This window comes from Danio rerio, chromosome 18, assembly GCF_049306965.1.
Source record: "Danio rerio strain Tuebingen ecotype United States chromosome 18, GRCz12tu, whole genome shotgun sequence".
NCBI lineage: Eukaryota > Metazoa > Chordata > Actinopteri > Cypriniformes > Danionidae > Danio > Danio rerio.
The window spans coordinates 48772150-48794245 of record NC_133193.1 but is presented as its reverse complement, the minus strand read 5'-3'; the positions used below and the strand labels follow the sequence as shown (position 1 = coordinate 48794245).

General features: G+C 34.6%; 3 protein-coding genes across 3 annotated transcripts in view; all 3 read right to left on the bottom strand.

The window, feature by feature from the left end:
* Positions 1–2899, bottom strand: part of abcc5 (ATP-binding cassette, sub-family C (CFTR/MRP), member 5) — a 60753-nt gene extending 57854 nt beyond the window's left edge. The window contains exon 1 of the mRNA XM_017351905.3: positions 2868–2899. The gene's annotated coding sequence lies outside the window, so the exon portion shown is untranslated. The remainder of the gene's footprint in view (positions 1–2867) is intronic.
* A 3374-nt stretch (positions 2900–6273) lies between these two features.
* Positions 6274–13900, bottom strand: rpl35a (ribosomal protein L35a). Its single transcript, NM_001002487.1, is given in 5 exon segments — positions 6274–6329; positions 8094–8238; positions 10827–10979; positions 13365–13402; positions 13874–13900. Coding segments are annotated over 4 exon segments (333 nt in total). The 5' UTR covers positions 13376–13402; positions 13874–13900; the 3' UTR covers positions 6274–6305.
* A 2470-nt stretch (positions 13901–16370) lies between these two features.
* Positions 16371–21296, bottom strand: si:dkey-34o23.3. Its single transcript, XM_068214851.2, has 4 exons — positions 21025–21296; positions 20559–20595; positions 17748–19022; positions 16371–16631 (listed from the first exon to the last, which is right to left on the bottom strand). The coding sequence occupies exons 1-4, from the start codon at positions 21162–21164 to the stop codon at positions 16488–16490; spliced, it is 1596 nt and encodes a 531-aa protein (XP_068070952.2). The 5' UTR covers positions 21165–21296; the 3' UTR covers positions 16371–16487.
* Positions 21297–22096: the final 800 nt, after the last annotated feature.

Below are 22096 nucleotides of genomic sequence, written 5' to 3'. Positions count from 1 at the left end.
CAAAATAACAATGCCAGTGACTCGCGACCCCCAATACCCTCTGAGGTGGTTATAAATACAGAAACCTTGCATACATTGACGCAGACGCATCAATTAAATTTGTGTCAGTGCTTTAAATGTGCCAGAAAGTATAACCTGATGTTATAAAATCAAAATGCATCTGACGCTATTGCTGCCTTTAATATAATGTAATTACCCCAGGGGTCGCTATCCAATAGAACTAGTAACTATAAGCTACTATAGTAACTATACACTATATAGTAACTATAAACGACTATTTTTATTTTCAGTATAGTTTTGGATAAAATATGTTAATTCTTATGGTTTAATAAAAATAAATAGATTTTTGGAAATCACCAGGCGACCCCCCTTCATTGCCCCGCGACCCCTCGGGGGGTCCCGACCCCCACTTTGAGAACCACTGTCTTAAACCAACGTCATATTGACATCAAACACTGACATTTATTCATCAGCTATGGCAACCAAAATCCAAAGTCCGATAGACATCATAGTGGTAACGTCTACACCAGGGGCTTCCAAACTTTTCAGCTCCCGACCCCCAAAATAACAATTCCAGTGACTCATGACCCGCACTATCCTCAGAGGTGGTTAGGGTTATTGTTGTTATTAGGGTTATAAGTGGTTATTGACAACACAAAAAAGTGCAACAGTCTAACAACAGTATAATTTTTACAGTCATTATTCATTTTTTAATGTAAACCGCACTTAATGAGACTGGAGAGTGCAGTGTTTACAGCTCAAGACTCTTGGTTTAATTTTGGAGATGATCTTTGGAGCCTCTATGTTCAGTTGTAGTTATTTTTAATGTATGCGAGTGCCGTAAATATGTCAAAGTTTTACATTGGGACGTAAAATCAATCTGCTGCAACTAACACTACTGCTGTGTTTTTAATCTAGCGTAATAACCCCAGGGGTCGCTATCCAATGGAAAAAGAATTTAAAGGCTGATGGCTTTTTCTTTGCATGTTGTTTTTTATGTAACTATTAAATACTATTTTATCTTCTGTAGGTTTGGATACATTATGGTAATTCAAATAGTTTAATAACATATGTGAGATTTTTGGAAATCAGCAAGCCCCAGGGGGTCGCAACCCATACTTTGGGAACCACTGGTCTACACAATGTCAAGCTGTACCATTATTAGACATTGCCATTTTGTTGTTATTAGGTTGCGTTGGAAAGTGACCAAAATGCAACGCCTGTCCAACGTCAACATTGACGTTGGCCTGATGTTGGGTTCTGACATCAACCAGATTTTCATTTCCAAGCAAAATCCAACGTCCCACGACGATGGGGTACAACGTCTACCTGACGTCATGTCGACGTTCTGTGCCTGCTGGGAGGACTAAAGACCATTTCAATGTGGTCATGTCTTTGGCCCATGAACATTTCCTGCTTGTTATCAAACTATTTCATAACTGTAATCATCATAACTTAATGTTAAAACAGCTGTCATAACATTATTTATCAATTTGGGGCTCTTTTTGGATTCTCGGATGAAATAGAAACTAAAAATGTAAAACAGGAAATAAGTTGGGACCATTGTTTTTGTTTACATCCCTCAAAATGGTCTATAGTGCATCTAATGTTTTGCATTTCGTCAGAAAAAAAAACGTAAAAATGCAATTTATTTAATTTAAATGAGCATATATGAACGCCAGTACAACAAGCACTAAAATTATGTATAACTGATAAGAAAATACAACTTATAGCCTAATACATAATGAATTTTTACACATTTGATTAACGAGAATGTACATTATAAGAAAGAGTGCAAAATCTTCTTACTTGTAACGTTTTACAGGAGCAAAAATCATATCTTTACATTTATTTCACTTGTACGATATGCCCGAACAAGTTCCCATCACGTGACTCACATATGATGCCTAAAAACATTGCCGCTAACGATGCTGACTATATAGACAGCTCGCTAGATTTTAACACACGACCAATATGTTTTTTTTATTACCGGACATTAAAGAGATGCTGTCGTGAATGAATATACACATAAATATATCGATTTATTCAGAGAGAGAGAGAGAGAGAGAGAGAGCGGGGTTTATTTGACGACTAACCTAATGCGCTTTGACTAATAGACTGATTTCTCGGAAGACGCAGTAAAAACACAAACGATGTCTACATTAGGTGACATTTGATATCTCTATTAGTCTTTGTCGTGTTTGTCTGAGTATAATAGGCCCCGCATCTCAAGTCAGAACAAACAGTTCCCGAACAAACAACAAACCACACGGGCTTTACTCAGGGACATCTAATGGGTTTCAGACTAAACCAAACAAAAAACGGGGGAACGTATATAATATATAGGCTACTTAACATCTAATCAGATAAACAGTATTTTTATTATGGCAAAAAAACACACCTTAAATAGATATTCCTGTTGTAATAATGTAATTTTGTGTGTTTTGGTAGAAATCGATATTTATGCTGTCTCCAAGATTATTATTATTATTATAATACATGATTTAAAATGTTATCAAAATGCATTAGATAAATTCATATTAAATATCCCGTCATCATCTGAACTCGAGACAATAGATGTCACCTACATCAGGATATAAGACACCGACTAAAAAAAAGGATGTTCATCCTGGCAACGCAATATAATACGAAAAAATGCTTTTGTTATTATTGTTATAATCATCTTATACATATATAATATTTACAAAGACATGTCAAACGAATTTAAATGATTAACGTTACGTTTTTAAAATAATACATTTTGTTAATATGGTGTAAAAATAACAAACATCAAATAGCGCAAAGAATATTAAATCATATCTTAAAAGCTAAAAACTAGACAAAAAAGTGTACATTGCAGCAGATACCTGTTCCTCTTGGTGGTCTGCAGATCTTCAACAGCGGATGAAGCAAAACAACTTCGTTATAAACCAGCTATTTGAAGGATTCAGCTGGGCGCCGCTCTGGGAAATGTAGTTTATGCGCGTTTACAAGCGGTTTTGATCGGATATGATAGAACTACAGCACCCACAATTCACCACAAATGGAAAGCGTCAGAGCGCAGACAAAAGGCGGAGCTTATTCTGCAAGTAAAACGGGGCGCGCATCCTCTGCAGTCAAACTGATAGTATTGCAGTATGATGATGATGATGATGATAAGTGGAATTTTACCGTAGCAGAAAGTACAGCAAGGTGAAGAAGATGATGATACTGCACAAAATAGGCATATAATTTCATCTCAAATTATACCTGACACACACGTTCGAACGGTCAAGTCAATATTCCGACTTTAAAATATGATTCAAAACGCCATCTTGTGGATTTTAATAATTATCTGCAAGTATAACCTCGCACACAGCAGTTCTGTAAACTTAATTTGGTACAATTCAATGAATTTCCCACTATTTGGTTTAGCTTTATACCAGAGTAAGTCATAAACTAAGAGTTAAGCAGTTTTAATAATGTAATCTTTGGATGCAATTAAAATTTTAGGGTTTTCAACATATTAGACGACAAATAGATTTCACTGTTTATTATAAATTATAACTCACAAACTACACAAAATTAAGTTGCAACTATGTTTAGTGGAAAATACTGACTGTAAAATTCTCCGTTAAATTGTATTTATGATCTAAGTTACCGTTAACGTTGTGTGTGTGTGTTTGATTAAATTATATTTGCTTTTTCTAAAGGTCTAATAACATTTCTTCCTGATATCAAATGCTGATAAAGAGAAAACTTGAATAATCACGATCAATTCTTAAGTCCTCTGAAGTTAGCATTAGCATAGTAAACATTAGCATCGTGTTGACTAAATATTAGTAGAATGAAAATATGCCACTTTAAGCAAAAACCCCTCAACATTAGTGTCAATTTATGAGCTAAACACATCACGAGTAGTTTAAATATTAAAACAAATTATATTTCACTCAAACTAATAAATCTCAAGGTTTTCAATAGCTGTATGGAGAAAATATGCCACTATGCAAAACAAAACCCTTAATGCTAGTTTCAATTGATGTGTTAAACATACCACCAGTAGATTACATAAACAAATGACATTTGACTCAAACAACTAATAAATCTCAAGGTTTTCAACAGCTGTATGGCTAAAATATGCCACTTTATGCAAAAAAAAAAAAAAAATCCCTAAGTATTAGTTTCAATTTGCGAAACATATCACCTGTAGTTTAACAAATAAATGACATTTCAATTTAACAACTACAAATCTCAAGGTTTTCAACAACTGTATGGTGAAAACATGCCTTTTTAAGCAAAAAAAAAAAAAGACCTAACATTACTGCCAATTTATTTGCTAAAGATGCCACCAGTAGATTAAAGAATTACACAAATTACATTTGACTCAAACTACTATAAATCTCAAGGTTTTGTGGTGAAAATATGCGAATGTGCAAAGAAACCCCTAAACATTAGTGCCAATTAATATGCTACACATCACCAGTAGTTTAACACAAAAAAAAAAAATTCACTCAAACAACTAATAAATCAAGGTTTTTAATAGGTGTATAGTGAAAATATGCCACTTTATGCAAAAAAAAAGCCCTAAATATTAGCTGAAATAATACGCTAAACGCATAACAAAAAGTTTAACAAATAAAACATGACATTTCACTTAAACAACTATAAATCTCAAGGTTTTCAATAGCTGTATGGTAAAAATGCCACTTTGAGCATAAAAAAACCCTTAATATTAGTTTCAATGTATATGCAAAACACATCACGAGTAGTTCAAAGAATAAAACAAATGACATTTTACTCAAAAAACTAATAAATCAAGGTTTTCAATAGCTGTATGGTGAAAATATGCCACATCATGCAAAAAACAACAACTAAATATTAGTCACATTTATTGGTCACACTTTACAATAAGGTTCATTAGTTAATGTTAATTAATGCATTTACTACTGTATTTGTTCATGTTAATGTAAATACAGTAGTTCATTGTTAGTTCATGTTAACTCACGGTGCATTAACTAATGTTAACAAGCATGGAATTGGATGTTAATAATGCATAAGTAAATGTTCAATTATGATTAATAAATGCTGTACATGTGTTGTTCATGATTAGTTCATGTTAGTAAATGCATCAACTAATGAACCTTATTGTAAAGTGTTACCAATTTAATTGTTAATCACATCACCAGTAGTTTAAAGAATTAAACAAAGTACATAATACTCAACCATAAATCAAGTTTTGTAAAAATATACCACTTTATGAAAAAAAAAACCTTACTGCTAAATTATTTGCTAAATATGTCACCAGGAGTTTACAGAATAAGACAAATGACATTTTACTCAAACTACAACAAATCTTAAGCTGTAATAGCTGTCAATAGCTGTATAGTGAAAATATGCCAATTTATACACAAAAAAACCCCACAATAGTGCCAATTTATTTGTTAATCACATCACCAGTAGTTTAAAGAATTAAACAAATTACATTATACTCATCTTTAAGTCAAGTTTTGTAAAAATATACCAGTTCATGTAAAAACCCCCTCAACATTACTGCCAAATTATTTGGCAAACATGTCACCAGTAGGTTTTCAAAAGCTGTATAGTGAAAATGTCACTAAGCACAAAAAAAAAACAAGTGCAAATTTACTTGCTAAACACATCCAGAGTAGTTTAAAGATTAAATCAAATGACATTTTATGCAAACAACTAATAAATCTTAAGGTTTTTAATAACTCTGATTTGAGTGCATTCACAATTTATTGTATTTCCATAAAACAGCTACACTGAATAGATTTGTTTTGAAAAGCACTACAAATACTAGATTTATAAATACTAATAAGAATACTACGTATTTTCATTTTAGCCATGTAGAGGGTTTCCAAATCTAACTTGTTTTACTATTCCTCAACAATATACGTCAAATATACAAAGAAAATAAGAAATAAAGTCACATGGCATCTTGTTTATATCAGACTCATCCCATGTACTTTCAGTGTGAACTCTACTCAGATTTGCATTAATGGCCTCTGAAAACGAGTTAAGTCTAAAGATTAAACATCTCTGAGCGGCTTCAGACAAGCTCAGCAGTTCATCTCGTTTACCCAGCAGTCAGTATTTTTCCATTTGCATTTCCTGCTTTCTTGATCTGTAATAAATCTTGACAGTCGGTCTCGTTCTGGTCGAAAGACCCAGTGATGAATAAGGAAGTGGTGACAAGTCTATTTTCAGTTCTTCAACAAATGAGGACAACAAAAATAAAAAAAGAGACCACAAAGACAACTTGAACCTTTTCTCTTTTTTTTTTATTGTCTGTACACAAAAGCATGTTATACACGAGATGGGTACAGCATCTGCAAGACAAAAGAAAAACCCGGAAAATTAGACACATGTTCAATGCTTGGGCTTTTAAATTAGTAACAACTTGAGGATAAAATAGGTTATTGGCAGTTAATGAGTGAATTACATACAACATTTACAGCTTTAAAAATACGCATTTACAACTAACCCTTCCACTTCATTTAAACAAAGACAAGAGAACACATTTGCACTGAACTACCACATATGAACAGAGCTCGACATTAACACCTGCCAACCCGTCAAATACAGGTAGACTTGAGCTGTGGCGGGTTAGAGAGGCACTCCCGCTAGCCACTATGGCTGGTTGAACATTGCTTTTTAATAAAATACCATTCAAAAACTGAGTTTATCAATAAGGATTGCCCAGTAAGGGGCCAGCGTGAGATGACAATTAGGGTTGTTGTGCTGGTGGAAAGTCTCTTCACAGCCCAATAGTAAACAATCTAAATGTGTTTATATGCATTTATATATTCTGGATAAGGCATACAACTAAAAAAAGTTCATCCAATTAAATATTGTCAGGCCGACATCTCCCATAATTCTGATAAGTAGCTCAAACTGTCTGTCAGCAAATGCAGATTTGGGCTTCCGCGCATCTGTTCATGCATATCCGCCATTAGCATGTGCACGCCTGCATGAGCGCCGTGCGTTCACGACATGTGCACACAAGACAGTCACAGTCGTGGGAAAATCAAATGCTGAAACGTTTTAAACTCCTGAATCCGTATTAGAGTTACTTTAGCACGCTGGAGGAAAGTCGACACCATGGCTGAAGTATTTCTGTTAGACAGGTAATGTTCTGTTTCAAAACAATGTTAGCTTCCCGCAGAGCTGACGCAGATGTTGTCGTTACAAATGTGTCATATGCACGAAAGTGTTGTTCAGCCACTCCCGGTGAAAGATTGATGTGACTATTTTCAGTTTCATAAGATCTTTTCCAGCATCAATAATGCAGATTTTTATTTAGTTTAACAACAAAACACCAGTAAATAGCGCTATTCCACCTAGCCTGCTTTACTGAGCTGAAGTTGCTTTTATATGCACATTGGGTCATTTCTGAACAATGACAACCTGTGACGCGCTCCCTATATTGTTTACCAGCTACTGTCAATATTCTCTCTGAAATAGCATGCATTGTTTAGTGAGTGAAATTCCTGCACGCCGCCAGGCCACCACTCCATACATTTTTAACTGGTGAATGAACTAGTGGGTTGTCTGCTGTCGTGTTGCGTGGCTTTAAATCACAGTCCCTCCCCTGCCATCCAAAGCTAATATGCTAACCGATATGCATTTTGGCAGATCACCTACTGCACCTTTATTCTGAATAGATTATGAGATATGTTAACCGTCCAAAATGCTGGTTATAAAAATAAAACGTGATCATAAACGAATGATTTCTCCACTCAAATGAGTGGTGGCTTGGACCCGGAAACGGTATACATACGTCACAAACACGTCACCACTTAACAAGCGGATATTGCAGTTTAAGTGTTTTTTGAACCAATAAATGATCAGCAGAATTTGTGTCACATTTTGTTAAAGGTATGGCTTGATTGGAACATCAACCGAAGAGGGACAAAAATAATCCCCAAAACGAAGCTGTACTGAAGCAAACCATACAGTGAAAAAGCGCCCTAACACATCTTAAATGAATGCATATGATGGGTAAATTAAAATGAACCGAGCACACTACCAAAAACCAAGCAAAACCAGCTCTAAAAGCTTTTTTCAGACAGACAAAACTTTAAGACTCTTACCACACGAATTCTGTGCCCGATAGCCTTTGCGGGAAGATTGCTCTTGAACTTGGCACGAACCATTCCACTGTTTCCATGAGCGCGTGTGACTTTACCCCAGATGACACGTGTCTTGTTGGGTTTACCACCGGGTGTTGCGGTCTTCCTATTAATAACAAAACAAAAAAAAAACACAATTAACACAGTCAATTAATGCTAAAGTGTTAGTGCTCTTGTGTCATTAAGTCAAGCAGTTCATAATAGAACATGATCATGTCAATGATGACCATTATGTATACACAATTATAAAATCACCACAGAATTACACATTACTTCTGTTTAGTGTGTAAGAATATACTTGTCACTATTTTAAAAATAATATTTTTAACAATTAAAATACAAGTAAACTTTAACAAACAGTTCACAAAAAGCACTATTTATTAAAATACTAGACTGAGCATCATATCAAGGGTCAACTTAACAATTAATAAGTCTGCTTTTAAAATTCATGTTATAATTCACAAGGCTCTAGTAAATGATCATCATACAGTACATTCAACATTTTGAAACAGCAGCAAAACATCACTAACTTTTTTGCATTGCTTATTTGTCCACTTCTGGAACAGGTGCAATGGTTATTTTCTAGATCACAATGAAGAATAGCTTCATTTATCAATATTGCATTACTTTCACTCCGTTTGTATCAACCTAAAATGAATTATGATCAGTCACAGTCAGAAATCTCAAGATACAGTGGCAAAAACTGCTCCTATTTATATCGTTAAAGATCAGCAGCATGACAAGAGCTCAGCTGTTATCAGAACAAATATCAGCATGCTTCCATATGACTGATTCCATGCAGCAGATCAATGAAACCAATAATGTCGGTGTGATGTTTGCGCTCTATTTTGCCAATGAAAGCTAACACAAAGCAAAACTGATGCTCTGCAAGCAACACTCGATTGTTTTTAAAACTGATTAGTTTGTGCCAATTCTGCAATGCTAAAATATATTTTGTTAAAACAAATTTTATGTGATTGGTAACAACAGCTAGTTTCTCATTCCCAATATAGTATTTACTTTAAAATGCCATTCATTCATAGAGTTCAAAAGAGTGCAACACATGTGAACACTTGGGGTGCATATTGATTTTAAATGTCACATTTTTCCAATTCACAAAAGCCATTAATACTATATATTTTTTAAACATTACAAGTAAAAAAAAAAAAAAAAAATTAAATTTTATTTTTCATTTAAATATACAAACTTACACAATATATATTTAATAAAACACTTATACAAAGCTACACACAAACTGTTTATTGGCCTATTTATAATAAATAAAAGCTCAAACAATAAAAATGACTAAAAACTGGACTATTTATTGTGAAGGCAGAGTAATAATAATTGTACGAAAGTTTATCATTTGCATGCATTTAAGCACTGAGGTATAATAACATATTATTTATAAGTTAAATAGATCAAAAAATAATTATATATATATATATACACACACACACACACACACATATACATATATATATATATATATATATATATATATATATATATATATATATATATATATATATATATATATATATATATACACACACTATATATATATATATATATATATATATATATATATATATATATATATATATATATATATATATATATATATATATATATATATATATATATATACACACACATATACATATACATACACATACATATATACATACACACACACACATATACTTACAATGAAGATTTGCAGTGATATTTTACGCTTGATTATTTAATTCCTGTGCCTGAATAATGTTTGACTTCACAGAAAACTTGGACTTTCACCTTTGGCACTATTGTATGCATTTATGCTTGTAATTTGTTCATTATATTTTATGCACAATTCAATGGCCTACAGAATCAGCCCAATCAATCTAAAGTTAGCTTATTTCCCCAAATACAGTTATTTGATTCAGTCATGTGAATAAACTTAACAATATATTATCACAGAAAAACTATTGCAGTTTGAAGATCGTTCAAATATTGCACTGCCCTTATTAAAGTAATGATAGCCGAGACTGTCACAGCATAATCACAACTACTAGGCATGGGAGGATAACTGGTTTCAAGGTTTACCGTGGTTTAAACAAATCAGTTTTAAAACTAGAAATTCTAGTTTTAGAAAATCAGTTTGAAACTCTAGAAATCTGTGTCTTTGAAACTAAAAGATAGCAAAGTCAATGATTTATTTCAATTAATTAGCCATGTTAGCCATTTACTGTTTCAAAATATTTGTAAGGTTTCTTAAAATATATTGTGTTCAATGCGAGGGAAAATGGTTGCTGTTTTTTCAGAAATTTAAAAGAAGCTTTAAAGATAATTTTTAAAGATAGATTTTTGATATATGAAGATTATCATACTGTCAGTCTTGTTCTAGTGTTCTGTCAATTTGTCCAACGTTGTCAGACTGTCCAACCTCCCCTTCAAAAAGTAGGTAGAAAAATCAATATGCTACCTATCAGACTTTGCTACAAGTGTAAATTTTAATATGGAGTAGTGTGATATGAAGCTGTAATATCGCCCTAACCTACCTAATCCCTAACCCCAATATCAGAACCATTCAAATACAGTATGGGCAACATAATCTGATGGGTAGGATAAAATGTCAGGACACCAGCACAAAATTTTCCTCACTCATGCTACTTGTCCCATAAACACACAGCAGTGTCATTCACTTACTTTTTGGCCTTGTAGACGTAGGCACAGCGTTTGCCCAGGTAGAAGTCGACCTCGCCACGGTTGTAAACTCCCTCTAACTTTAGCAGAGCTGTGTGCTCACGCTGGTTCCTCAGGCCACGCTTGTAGCCAGCAAAGATGGCCTTGCTCCACAGCCTAAAAACAGACAGTTTGATCATTTTCAGCCATGTTAAAGTATAATTTAAGGTAAAGTTGGCTTCATACTCGCACGTTCATTCAGTGACAACTTGACACAGTTCCTTTATTATTTATTGAGCTACTTTGAATATTCAGTCGGAAATAGCATGTAAAAAACAACTTGAACAACATTGTACTCATCTGAAATAATATTACCAAAGAGAAAGTCAGCACGTGCGAATACAAAACCAACTTTACCTCAATATGTTTTTATGGTTGAAAAATAATACCAAGAAACAACAGCTAGAAAAATCTTAATAGATTTCCAAAAAGTACAAATCAGCATGAAAAAAAAACAAAGCAAATTAAATAAATTATAACAAAGTGCAAAAACAAAATAAAGGGGCTCACTTTTCAATAAAAGACCTTCAATAGATTAGTTATGGGGCTTTTAATGACACAAAAGCATTAGGGACTTAAAGAAATCTTTTAGAAAGTAAAAAAGTGGTTTATGAATCAAGTTATTGGCCAACACCACAATATCATCAACCCAAAAATTTAACTTGTGGCACAGTCCCTATACTGTTTACCACACTACTTTGAATATTGAGTGTAATATTGCATGCAAGTATGACTTCAAAACAAAATCAGCACTGTTTAATTGACTAAATGTTGTACTTTAATAGTCACTGGCTGATAATATGATTTAGAATTTGCAAGGAATATTTTTCTGAAATGTTATTACTAAAGAGAAAGTCAGCATGTGTGAATATAAATCAACTTCACCTCAATGTTTTTTACGGTTGAAAGATAATACCTAGAAACAATAGTTAAAAAAATCTTAATGGATTTCCAAAAAGTACAAACAACAAGGTAAATTAAATTATAACAGTACAAAATCAAAATAAAGGGGCTCACTCCTCAAAAAAGACCTTCAAAAGATTAGCTATGGGCTATGATCCATAAGCTTCAGGGATTTGAAAAAATCTTGTTGAAAAAGAGAGTCGCTTATTAACCAAGTAATTGGCCAACATCACAATATCATGAACCTAAAAATTCAAAATGAGGTAAAGTTGGTTTTAGTCACATATTTGTTCAGTGACAACTTGTGGCAGAGTCCCTATATTGTGAACAACGCTACTAAATATTTGGTCTGAAATCGTATGCAAGTATGACTTCAAAACAACATCAGCACTGTTTAATTGACTGTGAACAACGTTGTACTTTGACAGTCATTGGCTGCTTATATGATTTCCCTATTTAGAGTTTACAAAGAATACTTTTCTGAAATTATATTATCAAAAAGTCCGCACGTGCAAATAGAAAACCAAATTTACCTGTTTTTTTTAAGGTTGAAAGAACATTACACCAACTAACAATTAGAAAAATCTTAATAGAACTCCAAAATGTAAAAATCAGCATAAAATAAAATAAAAATATCAGAAAAAAATGTACAACTAAAATAAAGGGGTTTATTTTTCAAAACAATATCAAACAGATTAGTTAGACCTTTTAATGATGCATAAGCTTAAGCGATTTATAGAAATATATTTGAAAATGTAATAGCGTAATTTGCCAACACCACAATACCATCAACCTAAAAATTCTAATTGTGGTAAAGTTAGTTTTATATTTACACATTCGTTCATTTTTGAACAGTGACAACTTGTGACATGCTCCCTATACGTTTACCACACTACTTTGAATATTCAGTCAACTGATATTGTTTGCAAGACTTCAAAACAACATTAGCACTATTAAATTGACCATGAACAATTTCCTTTGACAGTCATTGCCTGGTAATGATTTCCCTGTTTAGAATTTGCAAACAATACTTCTGCTGAAAGAGGTTGCATTAAGAATAGGATATTAAGAATATTAATGTGGCGAAAGTCTAAAGGTGCAAATATAAACCAACTTTACCTCAAATTCCAACATCACAATTCCTTTATAACAAGGGTCACCAATCTCGTTCCTGGAGGTCCGGTGCCCTGCAGAGTTCAGCTCCAACTTGCCTCAACACACCTGCCTGGGTGTTTCAAGTATACCTAGTAAGACCTTGATTGGCTTGTTCAGGTGTGTTTGATTAGGGCTGGAGCTAAAATCTGCAGGACACCGGCCCTCCAGGAACAAGTCTGATGATCCCTGTTTTATAGATTTAAATAAGTCAGGTATGACAGGCATTTAACTTAGCTAATAGATGTCATCTCACTTTAACTTATATAAAATAAACCTAAATAATCAGTTCGAAAGACTCCATATCTTCTTCAAAAATTGTGCATTGATTACAATTCACATTAAATAAGTGGCTGAGCAATAGACAAAAGATTAACGCTTGATAAAGTTTGTGAACATTTCTCCATCAACTCAAATTTACAACACTGACAGCTTTTCGAGTCTTACCTTCCGGGCATGATGATCCTTTGACCAGGCTAACAAACCTAAATAACAAAACAATACGAACACATTTAAGTGTGAGGATCAAAAATGTGAGCTCGTTGTGTCTTAAATACATTTGTGCTGGCTGCATTCAAAGTAATGTCGGAGCTGCTGCATGTTTATGCTAAATGCTAACACGTTCTTACACAAACTTACTTGCTTCATGGTTATTATTACTTACTAGAAATAAGGAAATTAGACATGTAAATGTTCTACAAAACTCAAGCTTAAAAGTATACTTTAATAACACGTTTGCGAAAGGCAGAAATGAGCTCCGGGTCTCGGTTTAGCTGGAGCCGAGTGGACCATACAATCCGTTTCAAATCCAAAGCATCTTACGTCCCACAGAGGCGAAATCATCTGTATATGGACTTAATTAATGTGTTCATCTATATTAGTGTAAATCGTGGTTTAGTTTACATCAGATGAGGCTAAAACATCACATTTTAAAAGTCGAGCTGTTAAACGCTCACCTGATTCTATCTCAAAAATGGAGGAAAAGGCCGCTCGCAAGGAACGCTGGGAAAATGTTAGCAGCGGCGGCTGAAGATCTGCCTGACTGAAATTAAAGCGGGATGTTCCTCATTTATATTTCTTCGTGGATATAACTGAATTACTTGCAAATATGGGGACAGTTGTTCATAAAAATATATATGTTATTATATTTATTTGTATTCCACATTAACCTATATATTATCATCAACAATAACATACAAAAATCATTCAAAAGTATTAAAAGTAAAATTTTTAAAATAATATATAAAATATAATCCATTTCTATTTTGTTTGCACATCTATTATATATTGAAATTGTAGTTGCATATTTCATTTTTTATTTTACGTTAGGCTAGTTTGGTATTTCACTGGAGTTGTTTATACTCACTAATTATATCCAGCTTTTCATTGTACTGATATATTTTCAAGGATTTAAGATGTTTTTTAACTTTGTTTTATCCATTAATCCTGTTTTGATCAAATATATGAACTTTTGTTTGTGTGTTTAACCTCATATCTGCTTTATCCATTTGATTCATTAAGTTGATTTGAGCTTATTTGAAGCATATGACCAATCTTTGACTCTGGGGGTGTAGGGTAAAGTCCAACAAATTTAACCTGAGCCAATGTTAACTGTCTGTTGCCACGATTGATGAAATATGAACCATTTTCCATTTTGGTTAGTCTTTTTTAATCATTCTCAAGGTTTCCATAATCCTGGACCAGACCGTGTCCTGAGCAGCTGCTGTGATGATCTTGGAGGAGTGAAGAGCATGAGACTGATTCCTGTAAGACCCCAGTGACAGACAGACGAGTCTCCGCATTGATCCTGTGGCCCAGCCTGTACACCAGCCGGTGACCTCTCCCATCTGCAGCTTCTCCACGATGGACGTCCATCGGTGCCTAGCGGTGCCTAGACTGCAGCTCTGCACAAGACATTGGTAATAGAAGAAATGGTCGTGCCCACCTGAGCCAGGTTTCCCTCTAGGTTTTTTTTTTCCTCACTCTCGCAAATTGGTGAAGTTTGTTCCTCGCCACTGGCTTGCATGGTTTGGGACCCTAGAGCTGCGCATCGATGGATGTGCTCTTCAATGTTTTGACTTTCAGCAGTGAAAATTAAACCACACTGAACTGAACTTAAACTCTGAAAACTGGACTGACAGTTTCAATTTACTATGATCGTCTATGTTAACCTGCGTTGACACAATCTACATTGCAAAAGTGCTATTGAAATAAAGATGAATTGAATTTTCCCCCCCTTAAAATGATAATGCTTTCTGAACAATTTTAACCTCATAGGAAGTCCTCGAAATTCACTTCTATTCAGATTTAATCAACCTCAAAAGGCAACCTGGAGGTGTATGAGTTTTTTCTATCATGAATGCATCCAGGATGGCGCAGTGGCTCAGTGGTTAGCACTGTTGCCTCACAGCAAGAAAGTTGCTGATTCATGTCTCTGTTGGATCAGTTTGCATTTCTGTGCGGAGTTTGCATGTTCTCCTCGTGTTGTCTTGAGTTTCCTCTGGGTGCTCCGGTTTCCCCTACAATCTAAAGACATGCGCTATAGGTGAATTGAATAAACTAAATTGGCCGTAGTGTATGAGTGTGAATGAGTGTGTATGGGTGTTTTCCAGTACTGGGTTGCAGTTGGAAGGGCATCCGCTGTGTAAAACATATGATGGATAAATTGGCGGTTCATTCCAGGTGCTCCGGTTTCCCCCACAGTCCAAAGACATAAAGTGCAGGTGAATTGGGTAGACTAAATTGTCCGTAGTGTATGAGTGTGTATGGATGGCATCCCAGAGATGGGTTGCGGCTGGAAGGGCATCCGCTGCGTAAAACATGTGCTGGATAATTTGGCGGTTCATTCCACTGTGGTGACCCCAGATTAATAAAGGGACTAAGCCAAAAAGAAAATGAATGATTGAACACGTCACGTCACATCTGGAAATAACTGTTTATTAATCTCATTGAATATTGATTTAGTATATTACCATTAATAAATCAACAAACAGGCAACACACACCAATCCTCACACACACAATCAACACTCAATCCAATAGAGCACCTTTGTATGCTGGAACGGGAGATTCGCATCATGGATGTGCAGCCGACAAATCTGCAGCAACTGTGTGATAATATTTTGTCAATATGGAGCAAAATCTCTGAGGAATATTTCCAGTACCTTGTTGAATCTATACCACAAAGAATTAAGGCAGCTCTGAAGGTCCAAACTGGAACTAGTAAGGTGTACCTAATAAAGTGGCCGGTATGTGCATTATATTCAAATGATTTGAAGCAGGGAATCTGATTAGGGAGGACACTAAATCTAATGTTCAAGTTGGTTTGGTCATTACTAAGGGAGTATTTTTGTAGTAAAAATGTTTTTGGTGTCCCCTAAGCTGCCTGTCCTGCTGTTGTTTTACCTCAGAGCAACCTCAAATGGCTGAATATCCATATAGTAAATACAAAACTCATAGAGGGAGTCTTTTTATTTATTTGAACATTTTTTTATTAGGATGTCACACAAATATGACAATAAAACACATCAAAATCATATTTACAGTTTCATGCACAGCAGGAGTGAAATCATTAACTCTTCACTTTCACAGAGAAGAAAAGTGTCATCCCAAAAAGTGACTTCTTCTTTTTGGGTTTTTGTGACTCTGCCTTTGCTTCAGCCTTGTCCTTCTTCTTCTTCTTGCTGCCCTTTTTGGATGTGAAGGGCTTGTTAAGCTGCAAAGAAATAACACTCAATTAATTCAAGCGTAATAATAATAAGTAAAAAAAAAACACAAATAGTTTGTATAACTCATACCTCACACTAAAAAACACTGAGTTATTTATTTAACCCAAGGGTTGAGTTTAACATATTTAGTGCTTTGATGAGTTATTTTCAACCTTTACTAGGTTATTTATTAATAACTCAATCAGTTGGGTTAAATATTTGGTGCTTTGTTGGGTTATTTATAACCTTTATTTGGTTATTTATATTATAACTCAACCAGTTGAGTTAAAATTTAGAATTTCAACAGTCAACTGGTTTAACTGACACACAACAGCTGGAGTTATATGCGTACGTAATTTGTTTTTGCAGTTTAAAAGTTTGCTCTAGCGCAATAATATAGTTTTTGTTTTATCAAATGAGCTCTCCGTGTCGTGTTTTTTATATTCGTTTCACCAGCACTCTTAATTACTGATAATACAAACGGACACTTCTCTACCGTGTTCATCTCAACAGTTTTTTGGGGGGAGAAAATGATACACATATTTGGGATATTCGGCTGTCATTCTCGCCTTTAGGACCCAGCAGAAACATTCAATAATTCACAGAGCCATAATTCGAAAATAATAGTAGTACTTCGATAGTAATACCAGAATGGAAAAAATAACATTTAATCAAAATAACCCAATGCATTGGAATAAAATATCCCATAGTTGTTAAGGTGCTATAATTATCTATTGTTGGGTTATATGTTGGGGTATTTTAACCCAACTATTTTAACAGAGCAAGTAGGATATGTTCCTGGATTAACATCGATCTTGAAGAACATTCCAATCAGCCAATCAGAAGTAAGGGATATGTTTACTGTTAAGGTTTCTGCACTTCTACATGATTGTTATCCAGCTATTATTCCCTTCTGATTTTGGGAATAATTTACAGTTATAGTTGGGTTTAGGAGTAGGGAATAGATATGGATTACATTTTCCAACAAAAATTATGTTTCAGAATCGACATGTTAATCCAGGATCGCATCGAACTTGGCAAAGTCATGACGTGCGTTGCCACACAGCTGTGTTTAAACCCCTTATAAGAGTGATTTACCCATAATAACTCCCCTTTAAGCTTACCTTTTTAAGGATTCTCTCCTTCATGTTCCTCAACTTCTCCTTGAAGGTCAGTTTCGGTGGTTCCGCCTGAACTGAGACCTCTTTGGTTTTCGGTTCAGATTCGTCAGATTCGCTCACTGGATATTTCTTTGCCAGCAGCTCAAATACTTGACTGACCACCAGCGCTGTCATATGATCCACCACCGTCAGACCGGAGTCTGCTTCTTTGATGATGAAGGACATCAGTGTTGTATTTTCAGGCAGATTTGAAGGACACGGAAAGGTAGAGGACACAAACAGCCTGTGCACAAGCTCCTCCACGAAATATCGAAGAAACTCTTTCGTGGTCAGTCTGACTTGAAGGAGCGTCTCGCGCCTGATGAGGCAGTTCATTAAATCTGCAAGTCCCTGATGCAGACGATCTGAAACTGCGGAATCGTTACTGTTGCCAGTGAAGTGATTGCTACACTGCAACTTGCAACGATTGGTCATCAGGGAGTCAAATAAAGTGGTTGCTTTTGTTTTAGGCCTGCATGACAGTTGATCTGACGTCAGCAGGAACAACAATCCACAATCAGTGGATTGAAATGTTGGCCTCAGAACAGGGACGTCTTCACTTTTCCAAATTTTGGACCCCTCAATGGGATCATTTAACCAATAGCGAATGACATCCTCTGTTATGTATTCGATCACATTGCTTGTGACCTCCACCGATAGACTCTGTCTATGGGCAGTTGGAAGTTGGCCCTGAATTGAAGCGAGAACGGTGCCGATTGCTGTTGCGGCCGCTGCTGGAGTGATGCAGTGATGTAAATAACGGAGCTTTTGGATGACTCCATTGATCAACAACTCTCCAATAGCACTGCAGGACTCATCAGGGCTGAAATAAAGGAATGACGATGACAATGATGCCAAGTTGACCTTCAGGACATTGTTATGCATCACTATGTTGACCCGATGGAGAACATGCTCCACAACAATTCCAGGGAGCTCAGACGACTGCAAACTGACTTCTCCTAAAGAGTCCAGGAAGCTGCAGTCTGCCATGAGACTTTCCACTGTGATCCCGTAAAAGCTTTCAAGGGGATGCATGAAGGGCAGTTTTTCCACCTTCAGGATATCTGGTATGCTCAATGTGTCCTGATAAAGGTCTTCAGTGGATGAGGATGTCGGGTTCACCACTGCTGACGGACTCACACCTGTTATCTCTGACAGTTTGGGCAGTAAATCAGATACGGTGGTGGTGGCTGACTTTACAATAGACGTCAGCATTTGATCGATTTGGTGTCTGGAGAACTGTGGAAACATAAAAACAATGCAGTGAGATGTTTTTAGGTCTATCGTAGATTGATAGGTCCTATGAAATACGCATTGTTATTCTATGTTTGATGTAACCTCAAACGACTACAATAATAGCGTGGGGCATAGTGTAGCTCCTCCCCTTTAAAAAAAAACAGCCAATAGCTTTTTGTTTTATCAACCCTCTCCCAGTGAGAGTGGTTGAGAGCATCAAATGAAAAGCGAATGTCTTGAAGGAGGCGGGGCATGCCAGATACTAGACAGCATTTGATTGGTTAAGATTTGACGAGAAACTGAAGTAAATGACTTGAATAAAACCGTTGATCCATTTAGGGTGGAAGTGACAAACTTACATGTTTATATCTGTTTTATATCTTCTACACACAGATTTTGTCACAGCTTTGGAGCACATTAGCTAATAGATATCTTAAAATCGAACAATACTGATACTAACAATTTCATAGGACCTTTAATGACATAAAACATAAACACTGGAATCATATCTAAGCACATATCGAATCAAATTTAATATACAGTTCTACTTTTTATTTACTTTTATTTTACAATTAATTCAAATGTAATCCCTAAAATTCTATAGCATTTTATAGAAAATAGTAGTGTTTTTGAACCATACTATAGTCAAGTACTTAAATTAATCTGTGGTCATTTTGTAGTTGCTATGGTAACACAGCAATTATAATAATATAAACAAATTATGCAATAATGTAGTTTTCTACAACTTTCTTTCTGTTTACTGAACTAGTCTGCAGTAAGGAAAACAGGAGACTTATTAGAAACAAACAGATGGCCAACCAAACAACTCAAGGTTCTCCAAAGAGTGAGCAACACAAAATCCATACATTCCTGATATGTGAGTCCCATCTCACACTCAATACACTACAATTACTATGGTGTAAATACAGCACTGTAACATACAAAAGAGAGAGACTGACTTAGAATATCACTTACCTGTTTAATAATGATAATACACATTTACCATGGTATGGTTCAACAACACTATAGTATTTACTATACTTTACTATAGTAATTTTTCACTTGGGATGTTATGCCACAAATACTTGCATGATGCTGACGGGCATATAAATTATATATATATTTTGCTCTTTATCATTTTTAACAATAACTTTATCAATATGGTGGTAGAATTAATAGCCTGCTACTAATGTTGCACTTTTAGTTATTTCTGGATTTCAATCATCTTGAGTTTTTAAGTTGATCTTGAGTTTTTAAGCTGAATGTTTTCTTATTATATATTATTTTTAAACACTGTTTAATACATATTTGACCAATATTTGTCTTCATACCTCATTCATGAATCCTGCATAATATTTAGCAAGCCATTTGTTTACACGTTGACCACTTCATCTGTGTTGTGCTTAATAAAAAACTGTCTTTAACCAGATCATGCTGGACTTACTAGCTTATAAGAAGTAACAGAAACTCAAAGAACATCCCCAAAATCTAAGAGACATAACTCATGTATTAATTAATAATATGGAAAGGTAGACTTACCGGGTAGCTCAACGACGCCTGTACCACCTCCAGATTCCTAAAAACAAACAATTGTTAGTATAACAGGTGTAATCAAGTTATTACTGTATATAAGCTAATATATATGGGTATTTTTATACATTAATAACAATCAGCTTATCAACCACTGCACAAAAAATGCCAGTATAAGAAACAATATGTATTTATTCAATATCTTGATGAATTTAAAACTGTAATATTTAACTGAATCATACAAATTCCTTAATTTACATAACATCAACCTACTGACAATTGCCAAATCCATAATAGCTTTTACTTCAAGCTAAACTAGCTCAGGTTAACGCACGGTTAGCTATTCATTTTCTTAAATGAAACTAGCTCAATTTACTTCATATACTATATAACTATGCAGGATCCGGTTGACCGGTTTCTAGTTATTATAACAATACATTATCGTGTAATAAGAGTAAAAAAGTGATAGACATACTGCTCTGTCAGATTCCACATGAAGTTGGCGACGACTGATTGAAGACCGTCGTCCTCCTCCAGGTGTGGTACTGCAAGTTTCGCAGCTAACTGGGCTGCAAATGCCAGTTCTCTTTGTTGTTGGGATTGAGCGCAAGCCATTGTAGGTTTGTTATCAAACTCCAGATGTAACGATACAGTAAAAAACGTTAGAGTAATGATCGTAATGTGATTTTCACTGCAATGTTCAGAAGTCTGTCTAAATTCGCGAGTTCTACAGCGTTCTAAATGGCCACACGTCATGCACACGTAATGAGTTTTAATAGAATGTTAGTGTCGTCACAAAACTCAACTACTGCTAGAGGAAAGTTTTTCTGGGGTTCATTCAGTGGAGGAAAACATGGTTATTACCATATACATTTGATATTTCTAATAAAATAAAAAGGTGCACTTTAAAATTTTGCACAATATTTACCCCTGTAATCAAAGCACTCTTGTCCAAGTACTGTGATGTTGCTAATATTTGCACCTTTTGTAAAAATGAGTTTGATGACATTTGTCATTTATGGAGGACGAAACCTGCAAAAACAAACAAAAAATACACAAATAAATAAATGAATAAATGAGTAAATAAATCCACAAATCCCTGCATAAATAAAATAATAAATAAATAAAAATGCAAATATAGAAATAAATCAGACAATAAATTCTCAAATCCCTGCATAAATAAAACAATAAAAAATAAGCAAATATAGAAATAAATATGGTACAGGTACAGATTAATAAAGGCACTAACCCGACAAGCAAATGAATGAATGAATGAATGAATTTATTAAAAATTTAATAAATTACACGCATGTTGGGGGAATAAGAAAATGCTAAACTGATACACCGCACTATTAAATTATTTATATATTTATTTATGCAGGAATTAGATTTATGTATACATTCATTCATTCAAATTCCTGCATAAATAAATATATAAATAATTCAATAGTGCGGTGTATCAGTTTAGCATTTTCTTATTCCCCCAACATGCGTGTAATTTATTAAATTTTTAATATGCCCACACTATTTATATATTTATTTATGCT